This window comes from Pristis pectinata, chromosome X, assembly GCF_009764475.1.
Source record: "Pristis pectinata isolate sPriPec2 chromosome X, sPriPec2.1.pri, whole genome shotgun sequence".
Taxonomy (NCBI): Eukaryota; Metazoa; Chordata; class Chondrichthyes; order Rhinopristiformes; family Pristidae; genus Pristis; species Pristis pectinata.
In genome coordinates, this window is record NC_067450.1 from 13,363,574 (window position 1) to 13,376,211 (window position 12,638).

At 44.3% G+C, this 12,638-nt stretch overlaps 1 protein-coding gene across 4 annotated transcripts in view; it reads right to left on the reverse strand.

Moving 5' to 3' along the window:
- LOC127567046 (zinc finger protein 148-like) overlaps positions 1–8,004 on the reverse strand; it is a 103,737-nt gene extending 95,733 nt beyond the window's left edge. For 2 of the 4 annotated variants that reach the window (XM_052009702.1, XM_052009699.1), the window contains exons 1-2: positions 7,887–8,004; positions 4,218–4,550 (exon numbers count right to left, since the gene is read on the reverse strand). In XM_052009702.1, the coding sequence (XP_051865662.1) occupies positions 4,218–4,538 (321 nt within the window). In that variant the 5' untranslated portion in view covers positions 4,539–4,550; positions 7,887–8,004. Of the gene's footprint in view, positions 1–4,217; positions 4,551–7,326; positions 7,770–7,886 lie in introns of those variants that run through there. The other 2 variants (XM_052009703.1, XM_052009701.1) reach the window with 1 other exon arrangement.
- Positions 8,005–12,638: the final 4,634 nt, after the last annotated feature.

Sequence of the window (12,638 nt, forward strand, 5' to 3'; positions counted from 1 at the left end):
TAAAGCAAAGGTGGATAATTTCGTGATGAGCAAGGTAGGCAGAAATGTAGAGTTGAGGTTACAATCATATCAGCCATGATTTTATTGAATGGAGGAATAGGTTCAAAGAGTGGCCCATTCCTGCTCCTAATTTGTATGCATTATAAGTCTTGGGTTTGTCACACTTCCTTCCTGTGAGCAATCTTGTGTTGTCTAGATTAGATACTCACCATTACATTTACTTTTCAACCACCACAATTGTTTGGTGCTGCTACTTTGCTCTATTTGTCCAGATGTAGCTGCATGCAGGTATTTTCCAACTCCAGTTCCCTTCAGCTTAAAAAAAATTTAGGTTACTTTTTCCACTGCTATCAGAAATTTTAATTTAATATCGGATGTACTTACCTGCAGCTGCCTCCACACCAATCAGCTTCCCCCTCTATCTGCAATGGATTGGTAGGAAAGTGTGGCAGGGTGAACAGATAATTGACTGCTGTGGAAAAACAAAGCAATGGAGGAAAGCCAGGGGAAGCAAGCTACCAAGAACCACAGGCTACATTTTCCTCTGCACCACAAGCTAAGGCCACTTGAATTTAGCAGCTCTATTCCACATTGAGATGCCCAGAGGAAAAGCAGAATGGGACAGCCACTGAAAGAAAACTACAGAGTAACGGAGGGACAAGAGGGGAGAGACAATTAGCCACATACAGGCAAGACAAAGATTGTCTGTATGCAATGTGGCAGGGTAGCGTAGCGGTTAGCATGACACTATGGAAGGGCCTGTTACCACGCTGTAAATAAAATATTAAAAATTAAAAATAGTGGGCACATCTTGTAATTACTACACTTCACCCTTCATATTTTAAGTAAAAGGGTAATAGATCAAAACTGAAGAGAAAAAGAATTTGAATTAAAAGCAGAGAAACCAGCTAGAACTGCCAGACAAGATATTACTACATTTTTATAATCAATAACCAAAACTTCCCAACAAAATAAAGTCAACTCAATGTTTTATTTAAAAAAAATTAACTCTTTTGCACCTGCCAGTCCCTGCCATCTCAGCAACTAAACTGTCCAGGCAAAGTTTGCAACACAAAGATAAAAAAATTCACAACACATACCCCACAAGTTGAATGCAGATTCACAATATAAAAAACTCATTGTCAACCTTGACTGTAAATTCCTACATCCACATTTATTAAGAACTGGCCCACACAAACAGGTCACAATCAAACAAAGTGCAGATGCTGGAAATCTAAAATAAAAACAGAAAATGCTGAAAACACTCAGCAGGTCAGGCTGCAGCTGTGGGATGAGAAACAGGGTCAATGTTTCAGCTCAGAAACCCTTTTTCAGAAATTGGTATTCCATTGTCTAGAGCTTGACAGGGGAACTGTATATGCAACTTCCTTAAGTGTGGACATAGCAAGGCAAAGTGGAAATACAAGATAAGGCCAGGATTTATGACTTTTCAATGGAGCCAGAAATAAATCTACACATCCTGATCCAACTAATTCCCCACCTTCGAACCCACTTCACTCAAAGATTGCTTGTGGCCTTCACTTGTGTAACATGACCAGCAAGAATAAATACCCGAAACTACAAATAACAAAGAATAAATGCAATTAATCCTCTGGCATATGTAGTGTCGAAATAAGCATTTAGCTGCGTCACAGACATAATCAGTTCATTGCCCTATTGTCAAGCATTAACAGGCTGGAACATTAGTGGTCTTTACTACTGCAATTGTTCTCATTTACAATGGTTATACATTTGTATGTTGTTAGAATAGTTTACAATGCATGTTGCCCAGTGCTCATAACAAATGCCAAGCATTGGGGAGTAAGCCATATGTAGCAGCTTCCAGCAGACTTAGTGGATGGACACTGCTATTCATTGCTGCCACTGCTAATGCAGCAATCTAAAACTCTGTTGATCCTTTGGCTACAATTTTGAAACTTCCATGGACAAATGAGGTTGTACCTGCCATCCCAATGTCTTGCTCTATACAGGAGATGTTGTTGATGTGTGAGCCAGTCCTGGTTTTGCCTCAGGAAATACTTTAAGACCAGAACACCTTAATCTATATCGACCTAGTGCTATCTGCTGGTTTCTAGGTCAGTGGGATACACCTTCAGTTTGTAAGCAGGAGGAAGCGAGAGAATGCATTCAGTAGGGGGTGAAGATTACAGGGAGGACCGGAAGCTAGCACCATGTGCCAGATTCAACAGACAAGTCTTTTTTTGGATTGCACGCTGCAGGTTTTACAAGTAGGACTGGATCTTTGCACGGGAGTAGAAAACATGAAATCTTGTCCCTTCATCATCACAGTCAAGCAAGGGGATGAAGCTGACGCCTCACCAATTGCAGTCTGCCCTTCAATTTTGTTTTAAACATATGAAACTCAGAAGTTCTGCCTCGAGATAAATTTCATTCACTTCTTTCAATTAAGCTATCTCACCCAGGCTACTTTTGTGCTCGCACTGGGTGGAACATGTACCCAAAAACTATACACCAGTGAGGAAAGGGGCATGGCTGGCAGCAAGTCAGAAAGACACAGGTTAAAGTACCACTCCAGAGGAGCACATAATCCTGGCCAACATCCAAAACTGAAGTGATGATGCATTGTCAGCAGTCCTATTTCTCAGAGAAGCCAGGTTGGGACTACCCTCTCAGGTAAAACATGCCAGCATGTTATTTGAAGAACATGGGAGTTCCTCCAGTGTCATGACAAGTATATTAACTGAAAATAGATTATATTATTTACAACAATGAGATCTGTTTTTACCCTCCTACTACACTTAAATTAATTAATTTGCAGTTGTGGTTTGGAACAGCTGAGATCACAGGAATAGGTATAGACCATTTAGCCCCTTGAGGATCCTCCATCAATCAATTACACATTGGCTAAATTGTCCCCAAGTGCTATGAATCCATCTCCCTTGACTAACTTATCTGACAAGTATCCATTGACCTCAGTCTTGGAGTTCCTCTTATCCCAGCATCATGGGACAGTTCCGACTACACATTGCTTCTTGATCTCCCTACGTGACCTGGCTCTCATCTTAGAATTACATGCTTTGGTACACTTTGGAAGGACAAACTCCAGGGCAGAGTACAGGGTAAATGGCAAGGTACTTGGCAGTGTAGAGGAGCAGAGGGATCTGGGGGTTCATATTCACAGTTCACTGAAAGTTGCCTTACAGGTGGGTAGAGCAGTTAAGAAGGCCTATGGGATGTTGGCTTTCATAAATCGTGGGATTGAGTTTAAGAGCCATGAAGTGATGATGCAGCTTTACAAAACTCTAGTTAGACCACACTTAAGAGTACTGTGTTCAATTCTGGTCGCTGCATTATAGGAAGGATGTGGAGGTGTTGGAGAGGGTGCAGAGGAGATTTACCAGGATGCTGCCTGGATTAGAGCGTATGGAATATGAGGAGAGGCTTAAGGTGCTAGGGCTTTATTCACTGGAAAGGAGGAGGATGAGAGGAGACATGATAGAGGTATATAAAAATATTGAGAGGAATAGATAGAGTAGACAGTCAGCACCTCCTTCCCAGGGCACCAATGCTCAAAACAAGAGGGCATGGCTTTAAGGTTATGGGTGGGAGGTTCAGGGGAGATGTCGGGGGAGGTTTTTCACCCAAAGAGCGGTTGGTGCATGGAATGCACTGCCTGGGGTGGTGGTGGAGGCAGATGCATTGGACAGGTTCAAGAGTTTGTTGGATAGGCATATGGAGGAATGTGAGATAGAGGGATATGCGGGAGGAAAGGGTTAGATAGTGAGAGGGTGGTTTGATGGACGGCGCAACATGGTGGGCCGAAGGGCCTGTTTTGTGCTGTATGGTTCTATGGTTCTTTGTTCTTGACTCACCCTGATCTGCACAGAAATCCTTTAATATTAGATCATCCCTCATCCTTCTACGATCAAGGGAACAATTTAACTCGCTAAGTTCTCTTATCATTCTGATGAATCTGTGCTGCGCACCCTCCATATCCTTCCAGAGATGCATTGCCCAAAGCTGAATGCTGTATTCTAGATGGAATCTAACCAAGGCTCTGTGCAACTGAAGCATACTTCTTCCCTCCTGTAATCCAGCTTTCTTGGGATAAAAACCAGCACTCCATTGAACTTTTTGAGCATCCCTTGCCTTTAAATATGATTTGTACACCTGGAGCTCCAAGATTTCTTTGTGCAAATGTTTTTCTTTTCTTAAAAAAAAATCAAGGTACTTACCTGTGGTGCACAGGGTAGTTCCTGTGTGACAGTAACAGCAACGTGATTGTCTGCTTCATCTGCACTTCCCAAAGCGTTTTGAGTCACTGGGTTGCTGTCAGTTATTCGCTGATGATTGATTGTGCTGCTCTGCAGGAGACTGTGGGAACCCACAATCTCATGACTGACGGAGCTGTTCTGCAAGATTTCTCTGGTGTTGTCTTGTAGCATGACATTGTCTACTAGAGGTGGCTGCTGAGGAGTTCTCCTGTACTCAAGGAGGGGCTGCTGCCCACCTGTGGGGACACTGGGATGATCTGAAATTCCATCCACCCTGCTCATCTGGCTGGAATACTGTAAACAAATATAATTAGGAGTCACTGTAGGGGAAAATAAACCTGTGAGAAAATAATGTTAATGTTCAAGACAAGGGTCAGTCCAATCTACAATAGTGATTACGAAGGAAGATCGATGTACAGAAGTACCCCCAAACCATGAAGCACTTATTGTCCTCCATGACTCCACTAAGGACACACTTACTGTTTTCCTCTCACTTTTCTCACCCCAAAAGCACCCACCCTTGTTTGGATACTGCTCCACAATGGTAGCTATGTCCTCAAAGAAGTTTGACTTTGCTCATTGGCTGCACCAGAAAGGCGGCAGTTATTACCCATTCTAATTTGGCCTGAGTTGTCAACAGGAAATAGGCATTCCAGTGGATGTATGCAGCCAATTTGACTGAAGGTGAAGGAGCAGAATGGAAGAGGAAAAAGGGTACATCATTGAGCCCAATCCTAATTTCACATGTGGATTTTCCAGTAAATCTCACAGCAGAGGGGTTGGGAACAGGAATCCTATCAATGTTACTTTTCCCTCCCTTCTCACTCCCACCAAAGGCTGGGACACTAAGATTAACCATAGCATCCCCAGCACTATTCCAACCATTCAGCACAGATCATTGTTTTCAAATATACCAAGGCTTATAAACTTCCCCTAGTCAGTAACAAAAAATTGTAACTCTAAAATACAAATGCCCTCACCCATGACACTCACTGCTCTTTTGACCACACTGCCACTAACTTGCTGGCCACAACTTCCTGCCTCAACCTCCATGCTTTAAGCAGATGTTGCAAATAGTTCCTTCTCCTTGGGCACCAGTACCACCACTAACACACCCACCCCACCTCAAAATAATATCCTCTTGACCACTGTTCTTGCAGACAAATGCCCCATTTCCAACTTCCCTTTCAAGACCCTGGTACCCATGTTTCCCACATTTTAAAACAAATTGCTTCTGTCTTTGATATAAGGACAGACATTTTTACCTGAAACATTTTGACAAATGACTTGCTTATGAGCCACTCTCAGGAATGCAATTAAGTTTTATATCGTAGGATGGTATGATGCAGGTCTCTAACTGCAATTGCCCCAAACTGAAAGCTCCTGTTTTCAATCTACATCTTGAATTTATATAGAAATAAAAAAAAACTGATTAACATATTCATAGCACCTTTCATGACCTTGAGACATTCTAAAGTAGTTTACAACCAATGAAATCTTTTGGAGTGCAATCACTGCTCTACTATAGAAATCACAACAGCCACAGAAAGCTTCCACAAACAGCGTTTTAGGCACTTTACTGTCACCGAAGTACCCTTGAAATGCAGTCACTGTTGTAATATAAGAATGCAACAATTTTACACAAAATCCCCAAATCCCCTAACAGTTTGTGATAATGGCCAGAAAATCTGCTTTATATTAATTAAGAAATAAATATTGGCCAGGACACCAGAACCAGAAATGAATATTGGCCAGGACTCCTCCCTGCTCTTCCTCAATATGTTGCAGTGGTCAACTCTGGAGTGTGATGTGAAACCAAAGATAAAAAAAAAGCATGCAAAACTTTGCAAACCATTGGAAAGAGAGGTCAAAGGGGCAAGCAAAAGATCAGTCAACAAGATGTGTTCTGAAAAAACTTTTAAAGATGGTGAGAGAGGTTATGGAGCTGGGAGTTTGGTTTACAATGCCCAGAAGTTGGACCCAAGATGGAAGTACAAAAAACAGAATTAGACTGCTGTAAGCATGTCATATAGGAGAAGCATTCCATTGTAACCCTGGTTTTGAAACTCTCTCCTAATAGCACTGTTACTTTTAGCTAGAAAGGAAAAAAGAACAAGCAGTAGTGAGTCCTAATCAAACATGTTCCTACATCCAAGCAGGACCATAGCAGAGGCCCAGAGGTCAGTGGATTAAAAAAAAGTCTTCCACAGAAGAGAAAGCCACAGCAGAAAAGTACCTGAGGCACTTTAGGAACACAACTAACCTAAACTATGCAGATTTACATCCTATTATGATATTCTAGCACCCCCTTTAAAATATCTGTCAGAAAGTCAAGTCCAAAAATTTCTGGCAAACTGTTCTTGCCACCAGATCTACAGTGGGGAGAGACTTTCTCTGACCTGGTGCTGATCCCATTTCAAATTCTGTAGAGAGGGATCAGTCCCTAGGATTGTGCTTCATGACTATGTCTCATGTTGAGTCGCACTTTGCATTCCATTGTGGGACTGGGCCGTACTGAAAAGGCATATTTTGTTTTTAAAAAAAAGGTGCCAGCGATAACTTGGCTGGTTTCCCAACATTAGAGGTTCCACTTGTGATTTTATATAGCACTATTTTGTCTGGGCAACAGGAGAAAAAGTAATTGATGGGTGTTTGTAGTGGGAGTGTCAAACAAATTCCACCTCACCAAGCAGAATTTCAAGCCCCTAGGTTAATAATCCAAGAAGAACAATTTCTGCCCAAATTCCACCCTCATCACAATGTTTTCGTACTCAAAATCAGGAGGAATTTGGGGGCTCACACCAGCTGGAAAATCCTTGGGTTTAAAAATGTTGAAAAAGGTAATTGACCTGAAAGGTGAATTCTGTTCCCCTCTCTACATCCGCCGAGTACTGCCAGTACTCTTTCTGGTTTCAAGCATCCATAGTTATCACGGGTTTATGAACCCTTCGGACTGACACAACGACGGGGCCACAAGAATGTTTGCAGACAGATTTAACGCTTTTTGGAACACGAACATAACGGCACTTAGCGGAGTCCCAGCAGCAATAAATGCACAGTAGTCACATACCAACGTCAAAGCGAGGCGTTAATGTAGGTGTGTTAAACTGAGTTAACCTCACGGCGATGTTGCTTTAACTCTACCGCAAGCCTGTACTCTGAAGTTATGGGGGGAGGGTGTGGAAGCTGTGTGCAATGTTTACATAGATGTAGAAAATAAAAATGTAGGTTTTGAACTGGATCCTTATGAAAGGCAACCCTCCTGTCCGTGGGACGTCAGTAAAAGGCCCGGGCAGCAGAGAGATGCCGCGGGGACGGTGTCCGAGTCTAGCTTTGATTTTCCAATTCCTCCTTAATTTCTGTTCATAAGTCATCGCTGGCGCGGGTGCGGGGTGTTTTGGGCCGGGATTCCCATTCCTGGCCCCCGACAAAATGGGCGCGAGTGCCGAGATGCCCCGTTAGTCCCTGAGGAACCCTGTGTGGGCCCGGCCTAGGGAGCGCAGGCAGAGCCTCCGGGCCGGGCCGAGCCGGGCCTTCCCCCTCCCCCTCCCCTCCGCCCCCGCCCCCTCCCCCGGATCCAGGCTCCGGGCGCCCACTCCCTCGGCTGGAAGTGAGGATCGAGTGACTCACCGGGAGAGGCGCTCCTCACAGCATCAGACAGCCCGGCACTCACTCAGTCTGGGCGACAAAATTAGCAACAACAACAACAACAAAACACACCGTGACCGCAGCGGAACAGGACCTAGCGAGCACGCCGGGAAATAGCGCGTCCATCCCACGGCGAGATGTGAAGCCTGCGCCGCCATGACATTAGCTGGCAACTGCCGCCTGCACTGCCCGCGGCCGCCATGTTTGTTACTGGCGAGTTCCAGCATCCCAAACAAGTCGAAATGGTTTGAATTGGTGTAGATGTTTGAAGTACGGTCACTGTTAAGATGGGGGAGAAAAGACGGTAAAGCGTGTTGCGCACATCAAGATTCCAAACCGTTTTGTGATGATAACGTTTCTGTGATGTCGGTTGCGAGATAAACGTCGGCCTGGGTGCTGGTCCTGCCCTGCTCTTCAGCACAGACCCACGGCATCTTCTGTCACTCACTTACCTGAGGGAGCAGACCAAGATTTAACGTGGCATTTATACCCTATGTTTGTATGCCTGTGACAACGCTAAACTTGAACTTGTACCAAGCTCTAATCTTAGTGCTGAGATTTCAGTGCGAGGAACTCTCAATCTCCTCAGACAATAATGAGTGCTACCCACTTGAGGTACCTGTCCAGTCTCACCCATCTTCGTCTGAAAGTGTAAAAGATTTGGCAGTGCAAAAGGTGTCCTTTATTTTAAGAATAGTGTCACGTTTTAAATTCATTTTTGGTTGTTTAATTCCATGATTCTCAATTAACATCTTAAATTTCCTGACCATAACAATTCTGAATCTCTATTAAAATATTCCAGCAGGCACAAAATGCTAGGAATCCTCCAATCCAACCCTGGATTAAATCCTATAACCTGTTTTCAGGATGAGCTTCCATTTGTCTGAACCAGTGGAATTCCCACTGATACCTCTCTTCCCAAAACACACCTCTTTGACCAGGCTGAAAATCTCCTATTGTCTTCTTTGTCTCTACTTTTGTTCCATACCTCGGAAGCACCTTGGGCTATTTTATTCACCTTGTAGGTACAATATAAATGCAAAGTTGTTATTGTTGATACAAAGAGTAAATGGGTTACCAATCCTCCTGGATTGCCTGAGAGATTCCCAGAATGGGTCATAGAATGTAGAACAGTACAGCAGAGGAACAGGCCCTTCAGCCCACAGGTCCTGAAGGGTCTTGACCCGAAACGTCAACTGTCCATTTCCCTCCAATAGATGCTGCCTGACCTGCTGAGTTCCTCCAGCATTTTGTGTGTGTTGCTCCAGGTTCCAGCATCTGCAGAATCTTGCATCTTCAGCCCACGCTGTTGTGCCCAACTAATTAAATTAGTAATCAAATGCCCAACCAAACTAATCCCTTCTGCCTACACAATGTCCAAATCCTTCCATTCTCTGCACATTCATGTGCTTATCTAAGAGCCTCTCGAACACCTCCATTGTATTTGCCTGCACCACCACCCCTGGCAGCGCATTCCAGGCAACCACCACTCTGGGTAAAAAAAAACTTGCCCCTGCATATCTCCTTTGAACTTACCCCCTCTCACCTTTAATGCATACCCTCTAGTATTAGACATTTCAACCCTGGGAAAAAGATACTCCCCTCCACTGCTCCAGTAGAAAGCAACCCAAGTTTGTCCAACCTCTCCTTATAGCACATGCCCTCTAATCCAGGCATCATCCTGGTAAACCTCTTCTGCACTCCAAAGACTCCACATCCTTCCTGTAATGGGGTGACCAGGATTGAATGCAATACTCCAGATGCAGCCTAGGGTTTCATAAAGCTGCAACATAACTTCCCGGCTCTTGAACTCAGTTCCATAACTAATAAAGGCAAGCATGCCGTACGCCTTCTTTACCACCCTGTCAACCTGTGTAGCTACTTTCAGGGAGCTATGGACTTGGACCCCAAGATACCTCTGCACATCAACACTGTTAAGGGTTCTGCCATTAACAGCGTACTGTCCCTTTACATCGAATCTCCCAAAGTGCAACACCTCACATTTGGCCAGGTTAAACTCCATCAGCCATTTCTTCGCCCATATCTGCAACTAATCTATATCCCGCTGTATCCTTTGGCAACCTTATACACTATCCACAACGCCACCAATCTTCATATCGCCTGCAAACTTACTCACCCATCCATCCACATTTTCATCCAGGGCATGTATATACATCACAAACAGCAGAGGTCCCAGCACAGATCCCTGCGGAACGCCACTAGTCACGGACCTCCAGCCAGAATAACTCCCATTGACCACTACCAATTCTGAATCCAAACAGCCAATTCACCGTGGATCCCATGCATCTTAATCTTCTGGATGAGCCTCCCATGAGGGACCTTGTCAAACGCCTTACTAAAATCCATGTAGACAACGTCCACAGCTCTACCTTCAACACCTTTGTCACCTCCTCGAAACACTCAGTCAAGTTAGTAAGACATGACCTGCCCCATACAAAGCCATGTTAACTGTCCCTAATTACGCCATGGTTTTCCAAATGCTCATAAATCCTATCCCTAAGAATCCTCTCCAGTAACTTCCCTACCATGCTAGCAAACCTGGAGACCTGTGTAATTCAAATTCCCTCCCCTGTTCCCACCATCCCCACCACCTCCATCTCCTTCATTCCATCACATCACATCACCAGCTGATAATCAGACACCCTGAATGTGTGATACTACCCCCAGCATAGGAGAGAACCCTGTGTAGGAGTGACCAGACACACCTAGCGAGTGAGGACGCAGGGCACAGTAGAGTGGGCCTTGGAGCAGGGTAAGAAAGCGACAGTAGACCAGAGTGGAGAGAAATAGGGAAAATTGGAAGTATTGGAATGGGAGGTTTAGGTCCCTGGAGGAAGACTGGAGAGTGAGGGCTCAGGAGTCGAGTCATAGAGTTAAACAGCATGGAACCAGGCCTTTCAGCCCAATTCATCCATGTCAACCAAGGTGCCTTCCTGAGCTAGTCCCATTTGCCTGCATTTGGAATTGGTTTATTATTATTGTCACATGTACTGAGGTAGGGTGAAAAACTTTGTTTTGTATGCCATCTGTTTGTTGTGTACATTAATGACTTGGATGTGAATCTAGTAAGTTTGCAGATGACACTAAAATCGGTGATAGTGAGGGGGATTGCCTTAGGCTATAGCATGATACCAGCTGGAAAGCTGGGTAATGCAATGGCAGGTGGAATTTAATCCTGACAAGTGTGAAGTGATACATTTTGTAAGATCAAATATGGGTAGAACATACACAGTAAATGGTAGGGCCCAAGGAGTGATGATGAACAGAGGGACCTTGAGATACAAGTCCATGAATCCCTCAAAGTGGCAGCACAGGTAGAAAGGGTGGTGAAGAAGGCATATGGGATGCTTGCTTCATCAACCATGGCACAGAATACAAGAGCAGGGACATCAGTGGAGGAGGATGAGGGAGGACCTGATAGAGGTGTACAAAAACATGAGGTGATAGGGTGGATAGTGAGAATCTTTTTCTCATTGCTGGGGTGTCTAAAACAAGATGACATAGGTTTAAGGTGAGATATAGGAGTTTTAGGGGGGAATCTGAAGGGCATCTCCAGAGGGTGATGAGAATCAAACGTACTGCCTGAAGGGGGTGGTGGAGGCAGAAACTCTCACAACATTTATGACGAGCACTTCAATCACCAAGGCAGAGAAGGTTATGGACTATGTGCTGGTAAATGGGACAACAACCAAACCTGTTCTGAAATTATTTCTGCTTTGGCTGAGAAATGATTAGCTCAGCTGGATGGTAGCATGCACGGTGGATGTAGTTAGGCCAGACTGAACTGCAAAGGCTCTTCGATTGAGAAATGACTGACCATGTGGAACTATGGACACAAAGGTTAACAGAAGTATTTATGATAGATGTCACCAGCTAGGTACGAGGTCAAAGAGGGCAGCAAGAGTGACAGTTAAATAGGGCACGTAGAAAGTTAGCTACGGGAAGTTAAGGGCAAGTGGAGGAGTGGTGCCAAGGGAGCACTGACCACCAAGCACCCAGTTACAACAATCTGACACGAATCCTCTTCCCTCCTCCCCCCATAATTCTTTTCCCACCCACCTACACTGAGGGTGATTTACAGCAGCCATTTAGCCCACCAACCTGCACATCTTTGGGGAGGAAACTGGAGCACCCGGGGGAAACCCATGCAGTCACGGGGAGAACGTGCAAACTCCACACACAGACAACACCAGAGGTCAGGATCGAACTGGGGTCTCTAGAGCTGAGAGGCAGTGGCTCTACCCACTGCGCCATTCGAATTAACTACAGAAAGGAAGAAAGATGGATTAGATTACAAAGAGAGAGAGAGAGAGAGAGATGCAAGAAAGGTTACAAGTAAACATTTTAAATATTTATATTAAATTAACCTCCAATTAATTCCCTGAAGGAACTGAGATTCCACATTATTAATATCTAATTTCCAGTTTGGCAGTGATTATTGGAAAGTACAGACACTATTAATGACAAGACATCTAAGTTAGGTTTGGTTCATATCTATTACACAGATAGGGCAAGCTCACAACATTTTTCAAATGGCAAAAAAACACATACAGGTTAGGAAGTTGTGGCTGTGCTATGTTGGCGCCGGAAGCGTGGCGACACTTGCGGGCTGCCCCCAGAACACTCTACGCAAAAGATGCATTTCACTGTGTGTTTTGATGTACATGTGACTAATATAGATACCTTATCTTAAAGAGGGCAGCAAAATGCTGC